We start from the raw sequence: 21,538 nt of genomic DNA, 5'->3' as shown, positions 1-21,538 counted from the left end.
AAAAATTTGAAAGCTTAGAAGTAGATGGATGGCTTTGCAGAGGAGAGAAAGCTAAATCCTCAGCTACCCTTGGAGATGGCCAAGAAATAACCTGATTTATATCCTGAAACTAACAAACAGCTCAGGAACTGGCAGCACATGTACTTCCTGAAATGAAGGTGAACATGGGCTATAAATACAAGAACTGGTTGAAGCCTATTTAAGTTTCGTCACAAAGCTTTTTCACCACCTCACCTTCCCTCCATCCCTGGTAGAAATCAGAGATCTATTCTCTAGAAAGAGTACAACAGATAAACTCAGGACTGGTGGATACCTGGTGAAAAACAGGTGACTTAAGTGAAAATTTACACACTGAGTGGTAAGATCTCCACTTTCTTCATCACATGGCTGCCAGAATGCTGCCAGACAGGAATTTCTTCTCCAGGCAGGAGATGGGAAGCAGCTTCTCTGAGAATCTGATCAGCTCAAGAAAAAAGTCCTGAGGATATCACCACTGATTGTTCCTCAAGGAAAAGATTTACCAGACGATCCTAGAGCGAAGTCCAGTTAACAAACACCATCCATGTTTGAAAGCTACCAATTAACTTTTTTGTCTCTGGTTTTTAAATATTAGCACATAGTCAAGGCCATCACACATGTGAGCAGAGCCTCTAGTATAAAAGAGGCCAGAGCAACCTGAAAAAAAGGCAACATGAAATAGACACTACTCAAGAGAAGCCTTAAAAAAACAAAACCAAAAACTTATCATTAATATCTTCACAGAGCTAAGAGGAAGGGAATTCCCTAGCAGGCCAGTGGTTAGGATTTGGAGCTTTTACTGCTATGGCATGGGTTCAATCCCTGGTCAGGGAACTAAGATCCCTGCAAGCCACACAGCGTGGCCAAAAAAAAAGAAAAAAAAAAAAAAGAGATGAGGAAAATACTATATAAAAAGGACTAGAGAATAAAAAGAGGTTTTAGAAATATAAAGATGATAGCAGAAATAAAAATCTGAATAGAGGGGTTGGAAGAAAAAGCTGACAAAGACTCAAAGAACAAAGGGCCAAAGATAGAACATAGGAAAGATTAAAAAAAACCCCCAAAACCCCATAAAACTAGAGGGCTAGTTCAGGAGGTTTAATATCTGATCAACAGTAGTTTCAGAAACAGAACAACAACAACAAAATCAAAGAAACAACTTGAGAATATTTTCTTGAATTGAAGGACATGAATTTCTAGATTGTAAGAACCTACTGAGCTTCCACCACAATGAGTGTCATGAAACAAACTGCATCACTGTGATACTGGGGACAGAGAAAAGACACCCAAAGAGAAGTCCCCAAAAGTTTCTAGAGAGAAAAAATAGGATTCATACATAGTAAGATTCAAAAATCAGAATGATACCAAGCTTTGAACAAGAAGAATGGAAACTGAAAGACAAAAGATTACCTTCATAGTTCTGAGAGAAAATGACTGCCACGTCATGATTTCATATCCAGCTAAATTATCTATCAAGTTGCAAGGGTTGTATATAGAGATTTTTAGATATCAGAGGTCTCAGAAATTTACTTTCCATGAACCCTTTCTCATAGGGCCGTTGGAGGATATGTTCCACCAAAACAAGGCCACGAACCTAAGACAAAGCAGACGAGACCAGGAAACAAGGGAATAAGCACCAGGAGAGAATAAAGGGAAAGCCTGGATGATGTGAGGGGACCACAGGATGAGCCCTAGCCAACCAATCCACACTGAAGGAAGTCAAAAGGCCTGGGGGAGACGCCTTCAAGAAGATCAAAATAAACAAAATACTTGATTTTTATAACTATGTTGATAAGAAATTTATATAGTAAGGAGAGAGTTGGAAGATTAATCAAGGAAGGAATTCAGTGTATTAGTGTAGTTAGTATAGGCACCTAATTTGGCCTTATGCTTTACGATCTAGCTCCATGAGCTTGCACGACAAAGAAGAGCAAAGCCCAGAAGCAGACGACTTTGGTTCTACTCCCAGCTAGACTGACTACCATTGAACAACTCAGAACTTCTTGGATCTTCTGTCTTCGTCATTTAAAAAAATGGGGCCTGGGCTTCCCTGGTGGCGCAGTGGTTGAGAGTCCGCCTGCCGATGCAGGGGACACGGGTTCGTGCCCCGGTCTGGGAAGATCCCACATGCTGCGGAGCGGCTGGGCCCGTGAGCCATGGCTGATGAGCCTGTGCGTCCGGAGCCTGTGCTCCGCAACGGGAGAGGCCACAACAGTGAGAGGCCCGTGTACCGCAAAAAAAACAAAAACGAAAACAAAAAATGGGGCCTAATGCTCAGATCTGCAAACTCTTTGATTCTATAGCCTACTGCTTTTATAATACACTGGCTTGCTTTTGAACAAAAGCTAAACATTCTGAAGAACTGACTGCCCTTTATACAAATAATTTTTTTTCCTCCAATTGCACCTCCAATAGACCACCCAATGCAAGCAAAGATCCCACAAAAACAAGTCACCCATCCTTTAGAAGTCCCCAAAGCTCACGTCTGATCCCTAAATGTTAGTAATCCCAGCATTATTATTATGTCTTTGCCTCCTTTTCCTTTATGCCAATGATGTACTACTCTCTGTCACAGTAATATCGGACTTTTCTTGGTGATACTTAGGGATGCCAGCTTGGTTGAGGCAATGTTCACCTTCTGCCTATTACAATAAGTAACTTGATCTCCTTGCCCCACTCTCCCTTTCTTCCACCCTATGACGCATATTGCTACTGGATTAATCAAGATATTCCCGAACAAAATTCTGCTGGCCAAAGAAAGTTTTTACTTTAAGCTAGTCTTGGAGGCTAAGGCCCTGATCTTACTTTACTCTCCTACTACTCCTATCCAAGCCCATTCATCTTCCCCTCTGGCTAGACCGTTCTTGCATAGTCTTCATTCTTTGCAACGTTTGAATGAACAACGTTCTTTGAACATGGGTTGTGCCTTCACCCATGTTCTCTCTTGTACTTGAAACACCTTTCCCCCCTAATCACTAACCACATCTAGCCCTCCTCCTGCATCTGTAAAAAATCAAAGGTTACAAGTTGGTGGCTTTTGAGTAATGCATCTACAGAAATATTTCGCCTGTCCTATCGAGTATTTTACTGATTGGCAAAATTTCCCGTAACAATCAGAATTTCCCACCTCTATGGAAAAAGAAGTCAGGACGATCTCACTGGAGCTGGGTGACCACGTTGTCCCTTTAGACAGGGCATTTGCACACCAGTTCCCACAGCCCAGTTCCGGCCTGCATCACTCACTCACTTTACCTGCTTGGCTCCTATAGACTTTTACATTGAAGACCCTTAAAAAAAAAATCTTAGGTGTTCTCCAAGATCTAATGTAGCTTTATAATGACTCTATGACTCTAGCGGAAAGTTATTACTCTGAAAGGCTTTTGGCTTGTGAGCAGTACCAGCAATCTTGTTCTTAGAAATCTGGTGTGCCTGCTATATACAGCAACCCTCAAATAAGAGTCTCCTACCATCTGAGAAACTAACTCCTTTGTTATGTGAATGGGGGAAAAACTTCCTATACAAGCTGACTTCTGTAACTGACTTGCATTCTTACACTAACTGAACAAATTTAGGCCAAGTATCAAGGCCAATACTGAACGTTAAGATCTGAGAAGAAAGAACCTGCTTTGCCAGAAAAACCTCTGTAATATTTTATTTTATATAAGTGGGATAGCATCCCAACTAAGACTGTGGGCTTTGGCATCAAATTCTTTGGGTTCAAATCCTGAGTGACCTTGGACAGGTTATTTAATCTTCCTATGTGTTGGCAATTTCATCTGTAAATGGGAATAATATAAAAAGTTATCTCAGGACTTTCCTGGTGGTACAGTGGTTAAGAATCCGCCTACCAATGCAGGGGACACGGATTCGATCCCTGGTAGGGGAAGATCCCACATGCCTCAGAGCAACTAAGCCCGTGCACCACCAACTACTGAGCCCATGTGCCTAGAGCCCGTGCTCCACAACAAGAGAAGCCACCACAATGAGAAGCCCACTCGCCGCAACTAGAGAAAGCTCGCACATAGCAACGAAGACCCAACGCAGCCAAAAATAAATTAATTAATTATAAAAAAAGTTATCTCATGGAAGCTTTAAGGAGCTTTTTGGAAAGTTACTAAGTCCTTTAGGAACACAGATGTTAATCACTGCCTCTACTGAAGAGCATTTGGCTCTCCCACACCACATTTAGAAGAAAGAATGAATTCTTTGTAAGAGATCTAGCAATCATTGCTAAATAATGTGCTTCAAAAAGTTTCTCTTGAGAATACTCTTTTTAAAGTAAGCTGTATGCACTTTAGTAAAACAGGGACTAGCTAGCATTCTTAATCAGTTCCGGAACATTTCTTTACATTTTCTAATGAAAGACTAACACTTCCAACTTGGCCTCACGCCTTTATTAAAAGACTCTACTTATGTAAATTCATGTTCGATTCTAACTGTCCTAAGACTTGGTAGGTAAATGACTCTTCGGTGGACACTAACCTGCATGCATATGTTTTTAATAAGTGATTCCAATCCACACGCAAAGCTTTAAAAAGACAAAACCCACTGCTTTTAGATCACTTCCTAAGCAGATGAAATCATGACTCCACGATCCAGGTTCTATTGCACACATATAAGCAAGCAATATTTCAAGTGGGAGCTCAAGGTTTTTCCCACTTGTTGTTAGAAAAATTGGATGTTACCGTTGATGTAGGCACACTGGTTTTCCCTCAAGATTCTTTCAGACTTCTTGATCATCTCATTGGATTTTTTGTCAGGCCAGGCAAATAATGTCTCCTTTAGATTTCCCTGCAGCATCTTCAGAAAGCAGTGGGAGTCAGTGTGATCGTGGATACTGCTATATATACACAAAATGACAACTAAACTCAGTAGATGGTCCAGAACCCACACTTGTAACAATCTGTCCAGAGCTTACAGCTGCCAACTGTCAATAGGACGTCTCCCAGGCCAATATCCATTTCAGCTGGAGTTTTAAATGTCGTCAATTTATAATTCAACATTGTTCAGGGCAAAGTAATAAAATACTATGTCTTCCATATCAATGCATATAAGGGGTACAGTTTTGACCCATACCCTTACAGAAGAACAATTCATCTTTTTAAACCTTGTTGTAATACTCCTTTGATAACAGAAACACAAAACCAGTAATCATTTATCTTCTCCAAAATATAGCTTTTAATAACTCAATTAAGTTGGGCTAGAACTTGACTTAAAAACTACATTACAGAAATTTTAGAGTGGATAAAAATCCTTTATCTGTAACTGCGTCACATTGAGAAGATCACATAACAGTGTTTTTTCCCCAGGCTTTTTCTTTTTTCTCCTTCCTCTGGGGGACAAAAGGTATGCACATGTGTGTTAGCAGCCGAAAATTATACTATAAAGCATATGAAATGTTAATATTTTATACATTTAGAGTATCCTATCTGTGATTACCTCCCAATATTGATTGGAGAAAAAAAGCAAATTAGATCTGGGGAAAGAATTTATTCCTATAATCTTAAATAGTATTTAAGTTTATTACGTAGTATTAGCTATAGGGTTGATTAAAAAATATGAACCTGTATATGCTATAGCATGTATTTCATATGTTGAATTCTGTTACCCCATATATGTATCATGAGAACTTGTTTTCTAATTCACAGAGCCTTGTTCTACTCCTGACATATAATCTGCTTTCAAGAAATATTGAGAGAATGAAAACAACCTCATTCTATATGAGTAAGTAAATGCACTCTATAGACCTAACTTTCCAAAATCTTGTAAATTCATGTTTACTTTTTCCCACCAAAAATGAGTCTGGATTATTGGTTTTTTTTTTTTTTTTTTTTTTTTTACCATTCTCAAGAGACTGAGAAGGATCTGCTTAAAGAGGTAACAATACTTGACTGGTAGTAAGACTTGCAAATGTATAAACTAAGGAAAAATTAAGGGACCAAGTTTCAAGAATTGGTATTAGTCTAAGTTGTCTTATCTTCTGTATACAGAAAATAAACAATTAGCTTGAAGTAGAAAGAAATTTTCTGAATTTGTGATTTGCTTTTCTAGCTCCAAATCTGGATGCTTTGGTCTTTGGTCCGACAATTGTTTACACACTTCAAAGCACCACAAAGGTCAAGTTTTAGCACAACTTCATAGAAAGTTTAACTCCACAGAACACAGAGAGAATAATTAAGCTGGTTACTTACCTCCACCTCCTTTGATTTACTACTCATTTTGGGGGTCTGTCTGTCATAATACATGGTATATGCTAAACCCCTCACGCTAATTCCCATGAGAATTTTTGCTGGGATTAGGGGACATTGTGAACAAATAATTACAACATGCGATTTGTTAGTGCTCACAAGGCACGTGGCCAGCCTGGCACTGTACTTTTCACATGCTGGAATAAATACTGAATAAATATCTGAATGAATAGTTGTATTACCTGCCATGTCCTTCGCCCCAACATAGAATCATGAGATTAAATTTTCCATTTCCTTGATCCACAAGATTTCGGGTATATCTGAAAAGAACGTTTTCAGAAGTTTGAATTTGGTCGATGAGACAAAGGGAAAAATAAGTGTGTCATATAGTATCATTCATTTACAAATGCTAATATTTTTACCTAGAAGCAACTTTAAATGTGGTTGTCTAATTAGAAATCGAGCACAAATGAAAGCAAATATTTTTTCACAGTTCATTTAGACATTTTTGTATTTTGAATCACTGTGTTTATAGCTGCTCAGTTCTAATTAATGGCACGAAAAAGGTAAGAGAAAAAAATTAAATTCCTTGAGTCTCCATGTGACAGCCTCAAACTGATAAAAAGAATAAAAATTTCTCACAGAAAGCATTTTCAAAGGGCACTACTGCTCTAGGCAAGAATGTTGGCTATTGTCTTTTTTTCCCCCTCCCTGTAGCTAAACCAGAATTTGAGAAACAAGGTTCCATTAAATAGCTGTTCTAGAATTCTCCTTAGTTTTACTAGAGTCCAGACACAAGCGACATCCACGTTCAAAAGCATCATGATGAAACGTCCTCCACAAATAGAGCGGGCGTTGACCTAAGTACCAGAACAAAGGCGACTACACTTGGGAAGTAAAATAACACTCTAAACCTTTTACAATGAGGAGAAATTAGTAATTAGCCCCCAGAAATCCCAAACCAAAACAACCACATCCACACCATCCCCCACCCCCTCCAAAAAATCAACTTTAAAGTTTCTATTGGTCCCACAGGTACTCTTGACACCATCTAATTAACAAAGTTCGATAATTATGACATACATTTAGACTAATTTTTTAAAAACTTTTTATTGGAGCATAGTTGCTTTACAATGCTGTGTTTCTACTGTACAGCAAAGTGGATCAGCTATACGTATACATATATCCCCTCTTTTTGGATTTCCTTCCCATTTAGGTCACCACAGAGCATTGAGTAGAGTTCCCTGTGTTATACAGTAGGTTCTCATTAGTTATCTATTTTATACATGGTAGTGTATATATGTCAATCCCAATCTCCCAGTTCATTCCCCCCCCCCCCCGCCCTTTCCCCCTTGGTATCCAGACGTTTGATCTCTACGATAGACTAATTTTTAAGGAAAGGAATCTTTATCCCTTTTGTTTGTTCACATGGTCATCTGTTCACTTATGTCCCACATGCCCCTTGCTCCCCTATGCTGGAGGCCAGGTGCTGGCGGAGCAGGGTCACTGAGAGAGTTGATTAGTAAGTGCTTTTTAGATATCAGTTATCCTTACTTTGGAGCCCTTTCAAGGACCTAGCAGGCAGCTGTGCACACAGCCTTTAATTCACAGTAAATGGTTCCTGTACCAGGGATCCTACTTTTCCCTCCTCCAGCCCTAGGGTCTTGCTTCTCTGGGGCTTCTTCCAGACAATTTACTGCTTGGCCCCCAGTGGAACATATTTTGTCTTGATTCTTCTGCACTGGCCTTCCCAAGGTCAGAGATCAGATTCCTTCACAGTACTAGGACACTTATTACACGCGCAAAATACTACCACATTGATTTCTGCTCTCCCATCTCCCTCCCTCCCTACTCCAACTGCCCGCCTAGGAATGCACCCATTATTTTACTGAGCTGTGCTTCAGAAACCCGTGGAACAGGTCAATCCCAAGGTTTCAAGTGGTTTAGAGCTTGTCAATCAAGATAAATTCAAGGCCCCTGGAAATGCCCTTGTTCTATAGATTAAAAGTCCATACAGCATACCCCGCTTAATTAATTTCACTTGGTCAGTAATAAATCTAGGCAGGAGAAAACTATTATGGCCACCTTGTGTCTACAGGAGGTTTAGCAGTGGTTTAGAGTGTGGGCTCTAGAATAATGCTAATTTGAATCCTGGAGCCGCTAAGGAACATTAGTATGACCTTGTGCAGGTAATCCAACCTTTTCATTGCCTACTATTTCTCACCTGTAAAACAGGGATAAGAATGGTACCTATCTCAGAGCTGTTGTGAGGTTAGCAGTTAATACATGTGTCAAGTGATTGTAAGAGTACTAGAGCCCATAACAAGCCCTCAATTACTTGGAGCTAATGGCAAAATTACTCTGGTAGCTTTATGGGCAGCCACAGAAGGATAGGAACCAAAGGAATTTCCTAGAACCACTTGCAAGTGGAAAATAGGATCCTAAGTAGACTTCACTTTTCTATTTCAGTTCCTAAAGTACAACTGAAACAGCCCTTGGCGACAAAACTTTACCAAACACACTGTATATGCTGACGTAAAGTGACTAACTGAAACGGCTTCAGGCTTCAAAGGAAAGCTTCATCTTTTCTTATTCTTCTCTTTCAACTATGCTCCTTTCCCTGACCTCATCACAACCAACCATTAAGACTGAAGCGCTGGTTACCCTTCGGAAAAGAAACCCTCATTCTTCAGGGTGATTAAATTTTACTTCTCTCCCCAGAGGATTGGTAGGCTATTTCATTTTTTATTTAATCTCCAAGCCAAGGCATCTCACTCAAGCACCTCTGAGGAGCAGGGGTCTCCAATTTACATTCCAGACACTCAGATCTAAGGATAAGGAAAAGCATATTGCTTGGGGGCTGAAAGAAAAGCACTCGTTTATTTCGAGAACCTGACAGTGGGTTTAAATAAACCCCCAGCCCGGGGAGTCCAACTGGTTTGGGAGAGGGGGCATCATAAACTGAAAAACAGCAGCTGACAACCCCAAGTCGTTATTTTGTATTAACAAAAATGCTTGCTGGCAGACGCCTGCTTGCAAGCGACCGAGGGAGAAGTGATGGAGAATTGGTGTCGTTTAACTGCGTCCTCCACCGTCACCCTTTTCTCCGGACCGCTGTTGGAGTGCTCTCCTGAGAACACCCCGGTTAGTCCAGACAGCCAGAGTCTGTGGGCATCCAGCCACCGGGGTCTCCCCGCATCTCCTCCGTGTTCTAGGCTAGCGACGGCTCCGCTTGCGGGGCGGGGGGGTGCGGGTGGCAGAAGGAGTGGCCGTTCGGAAGCCGAGGGATTGATCAACAAGAAAAGGAACAGAAAACTTGCACCGCTCGGTGGCCTCCGCTCTGGGAGCCTGACGCAGTCTCCTGCCAGTGGGACACGCCTTCGGCCCAAAGCACCGAACGCCCACCCCGGTGTTCGCGGGCGAGGAGGCGCGGCGCTGGGGTGCGGGAGACGGCCGGGAGCACTGGGAGAGTAGGCGCTGCAGGCGCCGGGCGGCCCGCGCTCTCCGGGAGTCAAGACCCGCTCCCCACAAGCCCGCGCCGGCGCCCGCTCGGACTCAAGGGTCGGCGCCGGAGAGTCTCGGCGATCAGGGCGAAAGCACGCTCACCTGTACTGGTCGAACTTGGCGTACACTGCCCACTCGGCGGGGCTGCTCTCGTAGGCTTCCAAGACGGCCTGCACCTCCTCCACATTGACCTCCTCGCCGGCGAAGAGCTGGTGCAGGATGCGGATCAGATCGGCCAGGGTGCGTGGCTTTAGCACCTCGGTCCGCTCCATCCCTTGCGGACTGGCGGCGCGCGTCTCGCTGCTGGGCTGCGACGGAGGAGCTGAGTGAGCCGAGGAGCCGGGGGTGAGAGTTCCTAGCTGCTAGCCAGACAGTTACACACAGCCACGAAGCCCCCAAATGCACGAGTGCCACAGCGTAAAGAAACCCCCGCCAAGATACCCACCGTGGCGGATCAGAGTACGGGCCGCGCACACAAATCTGGACCAAACCTGCTAGGTTCAGCCTCCCCGGGCCCTTTTTAAGCTCTCGGAGTCACCGGGAATGTACCAACGTCCCTCGGAGGGTGGGGAGAAGCGGGGAGCGACCTGAGAAGGGTGGCGGAGGCGGCGAGAGCGTGCGGGAAAGGCCCACGCACACGGCCCCGGCTCCTTCGGCACCCCGGCCCTAGCGGAACCCTTCTCTCCCGGGTCCCGGTGCTCGCGGTGGGCTGCGCGCAATCTCTCCCCCACCGTAACATACCGTCTTTCGGCCGCCCATCCCAACCCCTCTTCCCCCCTCCCCCGCTCCCTGAGGCTCCTCTGTGCTGCCTTGGTTTGCGACGCTAGGACGTCGACAGAAGGGGTCTGGGGAAGGGGCGCAGTACGCTGAGGAAGGACACGGACGCTTCCTTCCAAATGGAGCCGAGGGATTGATTTTGAACAGTTTACAAAGGCTGAGTATGGAGTCCACTCCCAAGGTGGAGAGCTTCTGTTCTGTCGATTGAAACCATCGATAATATGCTCCAAGGCTAGGTGAAAATAAGTCCAAGTCTTCTTTTAAAAAAATTTAAATGTGCTGTGCTTAAACTACAGCTTGACAAGGGAGGCTGGGGTCTAAAGCAACACTGGTGAAACAATAGAAGGCCGGGTATCCCTCTTTGATTTTTAAAATCAAACATTTCCTTTAAATATTGATAATATATCCAGGGCAAAGACCTGATGTGTCAAGTAATGGGTCAAAGAAATGCTGATTTTTTTTGATTCCTAATACAGTAATTTAAAGTGTTCTAATCAGATTATTTAAATCCTTCAATTCTAGGCTTGTGCCTGAAGTAGCCTACCGGTAATACACACAAGAAAATGCATTTCTATGTTGTGCGTAGCACGTAGCAGCTTTGAGATTAACACAAGTTAAGTACGAATGAAAATAAGGAAAAAGTGAAGGACAGAAGAAATGCCAGTAGAGATTCCTTCTTTCTCACTATAGATGGATTCAGGGTTATTAAAGGTCTAGACTTCTGGAAGACTGGTCTGTTTCTGCCAGACTTTGCTCCAAGGTATTTTTATGTATATACATATGTATGTATATGTGTATATACTGTATATATTTAAGTTTACTAGTGCCATCTGCAGTCTTAAACGTCCCTGATTAAACTGATTACACTAAAACTATTCTAACATTGTTCCAAAAGGGCTACTACAGGTACAAAGCACTCCAGAGGCCTACCTTTTGTGATGTAGAGGTGGTTAATTAAAGAATTATGGGACAGAGTAACTCGTACCCTTTTCATCATTTACTCATAATTTCTTTATTCTCGTCAGTGTTTTCTATTGAGTCTCTTAATTACTTCATTTCAGCTATTTTAATCCACAAATATTGGGAATGAACAACAAAAATCGAACACAAACTTTTCTGCATTTCATAGTGGATTACACTTCTCTAAATTTTTCAGACCGTTCATTTTCTACTTTCTCTGGCTCCTTCTGACATTCAGAGACCTCAAGGATCTTTCCTAATATAGCCATATTCACACATTCATATTCATTGCCTCTCTAAAGCCCCCAACACAATTTCATTGACCCTTTCTATGTGGATGTCTCCCACATCTCTCTAATCTCACATGCTGAGAGTAATCTCTAATATCTTTTAGCACCTCAAATGAAATATACCATATTTAAAACTCCTTTCAAACATGCTTTTCATTTCCTGGAGGTTCAATTTCCACAATGAGGCTATCCGAGCTCAAGAACCTTATCCACCACTGCCTACTCTTTCCTGCTTCATTCTCAAGCTCTTTCAACCAATAGCTAACTTTTTAAACCTCCAGAATATCTTTTATGTTTTTCCACCTTTCTATTCTTATTGCCACTCCACTCAAGCCTCTATTCTAATTTTGGGTGGATTACTATGCTGGCCCTTCCCAGTACTGATCCTTTACTCACATCCACTAATTTATACTTAAGTTCAGACTGGTTATGTTTCCTGGTCAGAAACTTTCAATAACTCTTATTTCCTACATACTAGGTTTGTCAACCTGGCATTTAAAATTCTCCATGTTTTGGCTCTACATTTCCTTTTTCATCTTTTATCTTTACTTTTCAACTTTACCAAATGTCTTCCAGCCAGATTATATTAGTCACTATTCGTTGTGGTTACCAAATCCATTCTTCTGCTTTAAGCTTTTCCTTCTGCCTAGACACTAGAAAGACATTTCAATATGTCCAGATCCTACCTTAAGGTCTTAGCTCAAATGCTTTCCTCTCAAATAAGTTATATCTCCTCTTGAACAACGAAGGCAATAATCAGTATCTTTCTTATGGCACTTACCACTTTGCAGCAGGTATTGTAGTTACTTATGTGGATTATCTTGACAGTGAGATGTTTGGGACAGGCTCCTTTTACATTTCATTTTTGTATTCCTTTCTCTACACCTAGTACACAGTGCCTTGCATATGCATGAATGGTGACTTCAGCAAAAACATACTGCTAATTGGCTAGAGTAATTCAACTGCTAGTTTTAAGGATCCTTGGGGCTGTGCGTTCAAATCCAGCAGACTAGACTTGTTTCTCTCAAGGTTTTTTTCTTTCTTTCTGGTTTCTCTGTAAATAAAACCCATATTCTTCCCCACAGAATTGCACATTGTAACTTAACTACTGTCCCTCCCTCCCCCCAAAGTGACTGACATTACAGGCTCTATTGACATAAGCAGAATACCTAGATTCAGAGGTGGTAGTTCTACCGCACTCTGCATTGCCCATGTCAATGATCATCACATTTTAAGACAGACGTTGACATGTGATAGATATCCAGAGAAAGGAGTTAAAATTATTAGAGGTTCAGTAATATTGGTCTATCCATCCATCTGACACATTTTCACAAGCATGTACTATATGCCTGGCACTGCTTACAAAACTTAAGTCTCTGCCCTCAGAGGGCATATGTTCTAATGGGGCTGGGGGTAGCTACCCCAACAAATACAGTATATATGGAGAAATGGACACATAGTACCGTATACAATACACGATGGAGAAAAATAAAGCAGGAGAAAGAAGGTAGAAGGTGGTGAGGAGGTGTCATGTGATAGTTGAACAGGGACTGAAGGATGTTAGTGAGAAATGTAATTGTCTGGGGGAAGTTTCCAGATGGAGGAAATGATAAGCACAAAAGCCCTGGGATGGGATCAAGTCTAGTGTTTGGATAATAACACAGATGAACACGGAGGTGGGTGGTAAGCTGTAGAAATGGGGATTGCAGATCACATAGGACAGTGAAAGTCTTCAACTTTTACTCTGATATGGGAAGCCACTTGGGGATTTTGGCCAGGGAGCAGATAAAGGGAAGCCAATTAGCTGGCTATTACAGTTCAAGTGAAAGATAATGGTGGCTTGCCTAGAGTGGGAGAATAGATGAAAAATGGTTGGATTCTGAACATGTTTTGGTAAAGATGTCAGGATTTGCTGATAGACTGTAAGTGGGTTAGAGAGGGATTAATAATTAGTTGAGCAATTGGAAGGAATGGATTTGCCATGATTAAGATAGTAGAAGACTTGGGAGAACTGAGGTGGGAAAGGGGGAAAAGATATGCCTCATAGATCTAGACATATAATAGAACTGGGAAGAAATAGTTTTAGGAGGAAGGCAGAGGGAAGAGAGTTCTATAAAGAATAAATCCACCTCAAAATGGATAGGGCTTTCCTTATGGCTATCACTAAGTAACCAATAAGTTTCAGGTATATCTGCTCCATATGAGAACATAGAAGGAACTGATTTATAAGGATTCCTCTAACTCAAGATTCTAATCACACTCAATATACATACTTGTTTTATCCTTCCTTCATCCATATCATATAAGAAAATACAGGAAATTCCCTGGCGGTTCAGTGGCTAGGACTCCGCACTCTCACTGCCGAGAGCTTGGGTTCAATCACTGGTCAGGGAACTAAGATTCTACAAGCCATGCAGTGCGGCCAAAAAAAAAAAAAAAGACAGGTAAATCTAATATTTGGTATCAAATTTTATCTTTTTACTTTCTATTATTTCAAAAAATCAACTTAAAGTTTCAAGAATTATTTAAATTCGTACCTGACAATCTACCTTCCAATCAGAATGAAAGTTCCAGGACAACAGGAATCTTATATCTTATTCCAATGCTGAGGACATAGTAGGCACTCTATGTGAATAAACAAATGGAAATTTATAGTTTCAAGGCTTTTGAAAGAGATTGCCAAAATGTCCCCTAAAATTGTAGTACCAATTTACATTCCATTCACCAAGAATATGACAGGACTTATTTCCCCACAATGTTGCCAATACTGATAATTGTTTTAACTATTGATACTATGAAAGGTGATACTCAGCATTTCGTAGTTTTTACCTGTACTTTTTTTTTTTTTTTTTGCGGTATGCGGGCCTCTCACTGTTATGGCCTCTCCCGTTGCGGAGCACAGGCTCCGGACGCGCAGGCTCAGCGGCCATGGCTCACCGGCCTAGCCACTCTGCGCATGTGGGAGCTTCCCGGACCGGGTCACGAACCCGTGTCCGCTGCATCGGCAGGCGGACTCTCAACCACTGCGCCACCAGGGAAGCCCTACCTGTACTTTTTATAACTAATGATTAGCACTTTTCATGCTTTATTAGCCATCTATATTTTTATTTTTTGGAATTACATTTTAATGTATTGTGCCCACTTTTCAGACGGTCTTTTTTCTTATCAACTGAAATGAGCTCTTCAATGATTGGACATCAAAACCCTGTCATATGTTGCAAACATTTTCATCTTCTGCCATACGAAAATTAAAAACATGCAAATTTCCTTTATTGCTGCTTTAAATCATTCTGCAAACCACATCCCACTCAATATATAATGAATTCCTGATTATACGTGCATAAGGAAATGTACTATTATGTGTGTGGGTACCAAATAAAAAACCCCCAAACATCCTATTTTCAGGGATATTACAATGATGAAAGGGTGTTGGACATGCTTGTAAGGGAGTAAGCGCAGTAACTGCTGTAATAGTGGTAGTTTGCTGTGTTCTTATGAGGGAGAGAGTATCTCCTCCTCGAGAGATTCAGATAAGCTTTAAGAAAGTTAAAAAATGAATTAGGCAGAGAGGTAGGATTTGAAGGGGGGGAGGTGTAGGAAACAGAAAAACAAACAAACAATGCACGTTCAGGAAACAGCGAATAATCCAGTGTGGGTTGGACAATTTTGAAGGAAAATAGTATTTGTAAAAGTAAACCTGCTGAACTGTTTTCTGAATACTTTCCTTCCATTATGTGGTCTGTAGCTGAATTCCCTTAGTCCAGAAGCTTACTAAGTATATTACAAAGGTGATTTTCATTATCATACCTCTGAACACTGTACTTTCCCGCTTTGGGTTACACACAACTAAACTGGTTGACTAATGCTATATAATTTAAAAGCATGGTCTGCACTTCTCTTTGAGTTTTCTAATCTTATCAGAGTAGATGATATTAAAGGTCCCTTCAGGGTTAAAACTTCTACAGAAATCATAGATTCCAGGAAGTATTCAATCTTATTTTGATTCCAGATAAACATTCTTAGCTTACCTTACACCCTATATATGGGGAACTCACTGTGAAGGCCTCGGCACAGGCAGCTTCAAAGACGCAAAGCACACTATTCTAACATTATATACACTGTATGTAGAATGGGTCATCTTTGCACAGTAAGATAAGGCGTGGCATTACTGATGTTGATTTTCTCATTCATAAATATGGAAAACTTAAAATATAACCTGAGGGTTTAGTCCCCCCCCAAGCTCATTTAAACCAGACATCTGCAAAAATATTTTGTGAATTGCGTTCTAGGTTCTAATAACCAAATAACTTATGGGATCCAGGCTTATGAGTAAATGTTGTATAGTCAGCACAGAATAATGTAAATACGGTTTTAAAAAGTGTAAAGCCCTACATATTCTTAAAGGTTGTGAGTGAAAAAAACAAAGTATACATATTTAGCTAACCTCAGACTGAGTAAGTTAGTAAATTATTTAGATCAGAAAAGAATAATTAAGTTGATGACACAAATTCAAACTCAAGTAGTTTTGACTATTAAGGAAATAGTCTATCATTTGAAACCTTAGCAGCAAACATAAGATACACATAGGTTAAACACATTTTTCCTATCTGTTAAATATATATGCATATAAATATATTCATATCCTTCAGTAAACTGAAAGAGCACAAAACTAGAGAACAGATCCTTTCCATATTCAACTTATTTGACCTGAAAATAACATTCTTTCCAGCTTTCAACATACATACTAATTTCTTACTTAGCCTTTACACAATTCAACCTGTATTATTTCAGTGTTAATACTAGCTGCATTAATTTATTAAACAGGGACATCATTATAAGGGGACTTAGGAATTTGTTCTCGGGCAGAAAATGAGAACTGAACAGTGATTTCATCACCTTAAACTGAACTGTTCCTTAGCATCCCTTAATGATAATGTATGGCAGATCATTAACCATAAAGTACATTCTGGGACTTAAAGGACATAAACGTAGTTCAAAGTCCTTTGACAAAATCATACCATTCTCATCACCTTTGAAAATAAACACTTAGAATTCTTGTATACACCTTAGATCCTGTTTGAACATTCCATTCAATTTATTGGAATTTTTTTAAAAAATGCTGCATTACAAATACAATATAGAATGAAGAAAAAAGGCTGAATTTTATTTAAAGCAATTATCAGTTTAATAGCATCAGTAAAAAATGGTACTTTTAGTCATGGCATGAAATACACATAAAATCTAGCTATTTTCCAATTATTCTTTGAGCATTTTCAAGCTGGAAAATACATTATAAAAAACTGAAAGATGCTGCCTCGTTTACTCATTGAGTGCTTTTGACACTGTAAAAATAAGAGAGAGTTTCATACCACAGTTATAACCACTGGGACTCAAGAATCATTAAATGATAAGATTGAAAAGAGTCAGATGACTCATTTGTCCAAAATTTGTAAAATTCCTTCTGTTTCCCAATAAAAGTTAAACCAAAACCACGAATTTTCTCTAAAGCAATCTTCCAGTGTGTCAACATGTGTGCTCTCTTGGCTAGATGTTTGCTAGAGATTAGCAGGAATAGCTATTGTCTTCTGGCAAAGAGGTAAAACCAAACTGCCTAACTCTTTCTGTCAGCTGGGTTGCCCTCTACTGGACTATGCAAGGTAATAAAGCCAGAAGGTCAATGCAACTTTGTTTCACAAGGTAACACTGTAGATAGAAATGTAAATGAGAAAAGGCAAAACACATACCTCAAACAAATTGCACTCCCCTGAATAAGCCCCAAAAGAATCCTTTAGTAAATTGACTTTTATGGGGGGGGGGGGGAATCAGCAGAGTGCTAATTTTTCAAGTAAACAGTTTCAGTCATTTTGAGAAGTGGTACAAAAGCAGCTTTATATAATCTTAGTCTCCTTTTCAACACTTTGGAGGCAGCTCTGGAGCAATAGTTGTAGTAATGGGTAAACCCTAATGTCAATCTTTTATGCTGATTTGTGTTTTAATACAAATCACATTTTTGTGAGTCCATCTACTCTGTGGATATTTTAAATGTATAGACATGGGTCACAGTAGATGCATGCTGAAGAGATCACATCCACAAGTCTCTTGCCACAAGATCAAAACTTTTCAGAGCTGTTTGCTTTGTGAAGATTCATTTTAAGTTATCAATATCTTTTCCTCTGTAGCTCATCCCCATGCCTGAGATTTGCAGTAATGCAGGACCAGTTTACCATCACTGCCAAAACACTACAAAAAGAAAAACGGCAATAAATTAAACTCAATTTTTGTTATTCTTAGATGAAGCTAAGAAAAAAAATGTTATACTGATCATAAACATCCTCATACATGTACATGTATCTATAAAAGGCTAGTTCTTTCAACAGATGCAAGCTACTATTGGACACATATTAGTAATCATAAATGTTTAATAAAACTTGTCCTTTAAGCACCTTAAGCATAGATAAGCAGACATTTTAACCTTGTCCCTTCTCTACATCTGACTATAATGTATGTACTATTTTCTAGTAATGGTGCTGTAAGAATGCTGAATAAAGTCATTCCTACATAGTCTCCTTTTCAATTTCTTGGAGGGAGATCTGGATTACTGATTATAAAAACAATGTAGAAGATACTACATGTAGGTAAAAAAGGAGATCTTACTTTCTGGTCATATTTCATAGTCATCTTCTGTTTGTGTTATTATTTAATTCTTCAATCACTGTATAATTTATTGAGATCCAACTAAGTTCAAGGTGTTAGAGATATAACAGAGAACAAGAAAGTAATCTCTTTTCTTGATAGACAATTAAGAATGGCTTATCATCTCTTTAAATGATGTGAGTTAATGATCATACTATACACAGATGAGCATATTCCATGAAGAAAATAAAGCAGTAATGTTTTACCTCATAGAGGGTTCCAACTTCCTGGTCTGGGGAGGGGGCAAAGGACTGATTCACATAAATAAACTGCAAGAAAGAAGAAAATTATGGTGATTCAGTTTTAATGGTATCCAGATTAATCTGCATTTTTCTGGGTGCCAATCAGCCAGCTATTTCAAATTATTTGTCTTCAGAACTGAAGAAAACTTCCCTAAACCCCTTCTTTCTAATTCTCATAAATTAGTCAATTAGTGAGATCTTTATGAAGAGCATGTCTTTCCTCTGGAGGAATAACAGAATTTTTGTTCCCAGCTTTTTATAACTAAGAAACTTTTGTTTTTACAAACAGCTTTTGAAGGTTTATCCAAGAAATTACATTAGTAAAAATATCAAGTTTCTCATTTATTCATAATTAAAGACAGAATTTCTCCTAACAAAATTTTACACACACAGCCTCAAATAAAACATCTAATAATTGAGATAGTTGGTGCATTTTTCTTGAGTAAATGACATGCACGGTTGGAGGTTTTTGACCATTACCACCTCTGAAAACTCAGGCTGGGTGAGACCTCTGTAAAGTCACTTGCAGCCAAATGAAGTACCAAAAATGTAGCATAATTGAAACCTAATGTCCTTACAATCTTGTTTATTAAAGAATTCATTGTTCAATGTTTCAGTTTAGTCTGTTTCTACTGAAACATTTTTAGTACCTAAAAAATTCCTGAAGATACTGAAACAAAAGATCACAGTGTCCAAGTGACTTCTGATAGTTTTCTTTTTAGAAAACAAAACATTACTTGCAGGTTAACATATTCAATTTTCCTTGTCTACAATCAAATTTTAAGACAAATTTCCTGGGCTTCACATAGACCTTAAAAATATCTATCAGAATAGTTAGGTGATAGATACTATTTGGGACATCAGCTAGAACAAGAATAAATATCACTTATATTTCTCCTTCAGGCAGTACAGTGCAGTAATTAAGAGTAGGGGCTCTACTGAGATCTAGGTTTGAATTTCGGCTATAAATACAAATAACTTTTCTCAAACTGTGTCCTTGTTTGTAAATATAGAAAATAACAGGACCTATACTTCTTGAAGCTGCTGGGAAAAATAAAATGAGACAGTACACATCAAGTGTAAGTGCTTGATATACGTACTCAATAGACATTAGTTAGACTTATTAAATTATTTAAAAATAGTTCATGCTGGTGGCGCTTCCCTGGTGGCGCAGTGGTTGACAGTCCGCCTGCCAATGCAGGGGACACGGGTTTGTGCCCCGGTCCGGGAGGATCCCACATGCCACAGAGCAGCTGGGCCCGTGAGCCATGGCTGCTGGGCATGCGCGTCCGGAGTCTGTGCTCCGCAACAGGAGAGGCCACAACAGTGAGAGGCCCACATACCGCAAAAAAAAAAAAAAGTTCATGCTTAAATATCAACTCATTATTAAGGCTGAGTAAGGTTCTAATATAATTTCAGAAACAACAGAAATCAGTGTGCATTTTAATGTGAATTTCCTGTGATAAGGATATAATAATTTGTGTTTAGCTCCTGTCAGTTTAACTATGAGTGAACATAGATTTTACTCTTTGGAACATTTTAAATTAGGAAAAGGGCTCTGGACAACAATTTAGTTTATTTCAGCAAACAATCCCTGAGTGTCTATTATGTGCTAGGAAACGCACAAGGTGTGGAATTACGAAGATTAATATGATCTCTCCCCTCAATAAGCAAACATACCTGAATAGATAAGAATACAGATGGGGAAAATGCATCTGACAAGGTCTGTAGCACAAAGATGGGGCATTAGTTTAGCCTAGCCTTTTGGTCAGGAGAGGCTTTCTGGAAAAAAAAAAATGAACAAATTAGGACTTAACTAGGTGCAGAGAGTAATAATTAGGACTCTGCAGGCAAAAGAAACAAAAATAAGATGTGAGTGTTGAGGGGACAGTACAGCAGATACAGTAGAGAACTATAAGAACCTGACGGAATTCTGTAACAGGAGTTAGCAACTGAAAGTGACTTTAATTTAAAAAAAGTAATTAAGGTAGTTTAAATGGAAGTTCCATGGAAGTAAAAATTTCAAAATACAATCTTCAGCTAAATGCTAGAGCTTAGGAGGATAAAATTTTACAGAATGATGATTTCTTTTTAAATCACCAGTCTTTATATAGATGTCTCTTTAGTTATTTTGGCTGTTATAAACTTCAGATTTTGTAGGGAGGGTTCATGGGAACAGCATTCTCTTGAGTTCTTGCACACTGCTAACAGTTTTGTGCCCTGATTAAATATAAGTTTTGTAGTATATAAAATCCTTATCTCACACTTTCTTTGTATCTTTGCTGCTCAACTTTGACGGTAACCTAATTTCCTAAGCCATGTCCTTTTTCCCCTAGATGTCCAAAGGATTTTTCTTTTTATTTCACATCCAGTAATCTTACCAGAATGTGTCTCAGTGATTATTACACTGGGTTGGTAGTCTCAGGATCTTGGTACATTTTTTAAATACGTAGTTTCAAATCTTTTTAGAAGAAATTTCCCTTGAATTATAATTTTAAGTATTTGTTTTGTTCCTTTGCTTTGGTTTTCTTCTTCAGGGACTCCTATTTCTATGTTTACTCTCCTTTGTTTATACTCAGTATTTGCCATTTTCTCAAATTCTTTTTACATTTCATTCTACCTCCCGTCCCATCCCTGAGCCTGAGCAACCAGATGCTGTTTAACATTTTTTTTAAGTTAAAAAAATTTTTATACAATTTTTAAAGGTTACTTTCCATTTACAGTTATTACTAAATATTGGCTATGTTCCCCACGTTGTACAACACATCCTTCAGCCTATCTTGCATCCTTCAGTCTGTATATCCCACTCCTCCACCCCCTTATTGTCCCCCCGCCTCAAAACTGGAAACCACTAGTTTGTTCCCTA

The 21,538-nt window shown here is 39.7% G+C and overlaps 1 protein-coding gene across 4 annotated transcripts in view; it reads right to left on the bottom strand.

Annotated features, from left to right (window-relative positions):
• The window catches only part of LOC101279789 (cysteine dioxygenase type 1), a 37,944-nt gene that overhangs the window by 2,044 nt on the left and 14,362 nt on the right, over nucleotides 1-21,538 (bottom strand). For 2 of the 4 annotated variants that reach the window (XM_049707642.1, XM_049707643.1), the window contains 3 exons: nucleotides 9,813-10,018; nucleotides 6,449-6,526; nucleotides 4,704-4,858 (listed from right to left, as the gene is read on the bottom strand). In XM_049707642.1, the coding sequence (XP_049563599.1) occupies nucleotides 4,704-4,858; nucleotides 6,449-6,526; nucleotides 9,813-10,018 (439 nt within the window). Of the gene's footprint in view, nucleotides 1-4,703; nucleotides 4,859-6,448; nucleotides 6,527-9,812; nucleotides 10,019-10,155; nucleotides 10,423-16,808; nucleotides 17,978-18,636; nucleotides 18,700-21,538 lie in introns of those variants that run through there. The other 2 variants (XM_004267471.4, XM_004267472.4) reach the window with 2 other exon arrangements.

The sequence above is a fragment of the Orcinus orca genome, chromosome 3, assembly GCF_937001465.1.
Source record: "Orcinus orca chromosome 3, mOrcOrc1.1, whole genome shotgun sequence".
NCBI lineage: Eukaryota > Metazoa > Chordata > Mammalia > Artiodactyla > Delphinidae > Orcinus > Orcinus orca.
Note: the sequence above shows the minus strand (reverse complement) of the source record. Positions and strands in the feature narration are given on the sequence as shown.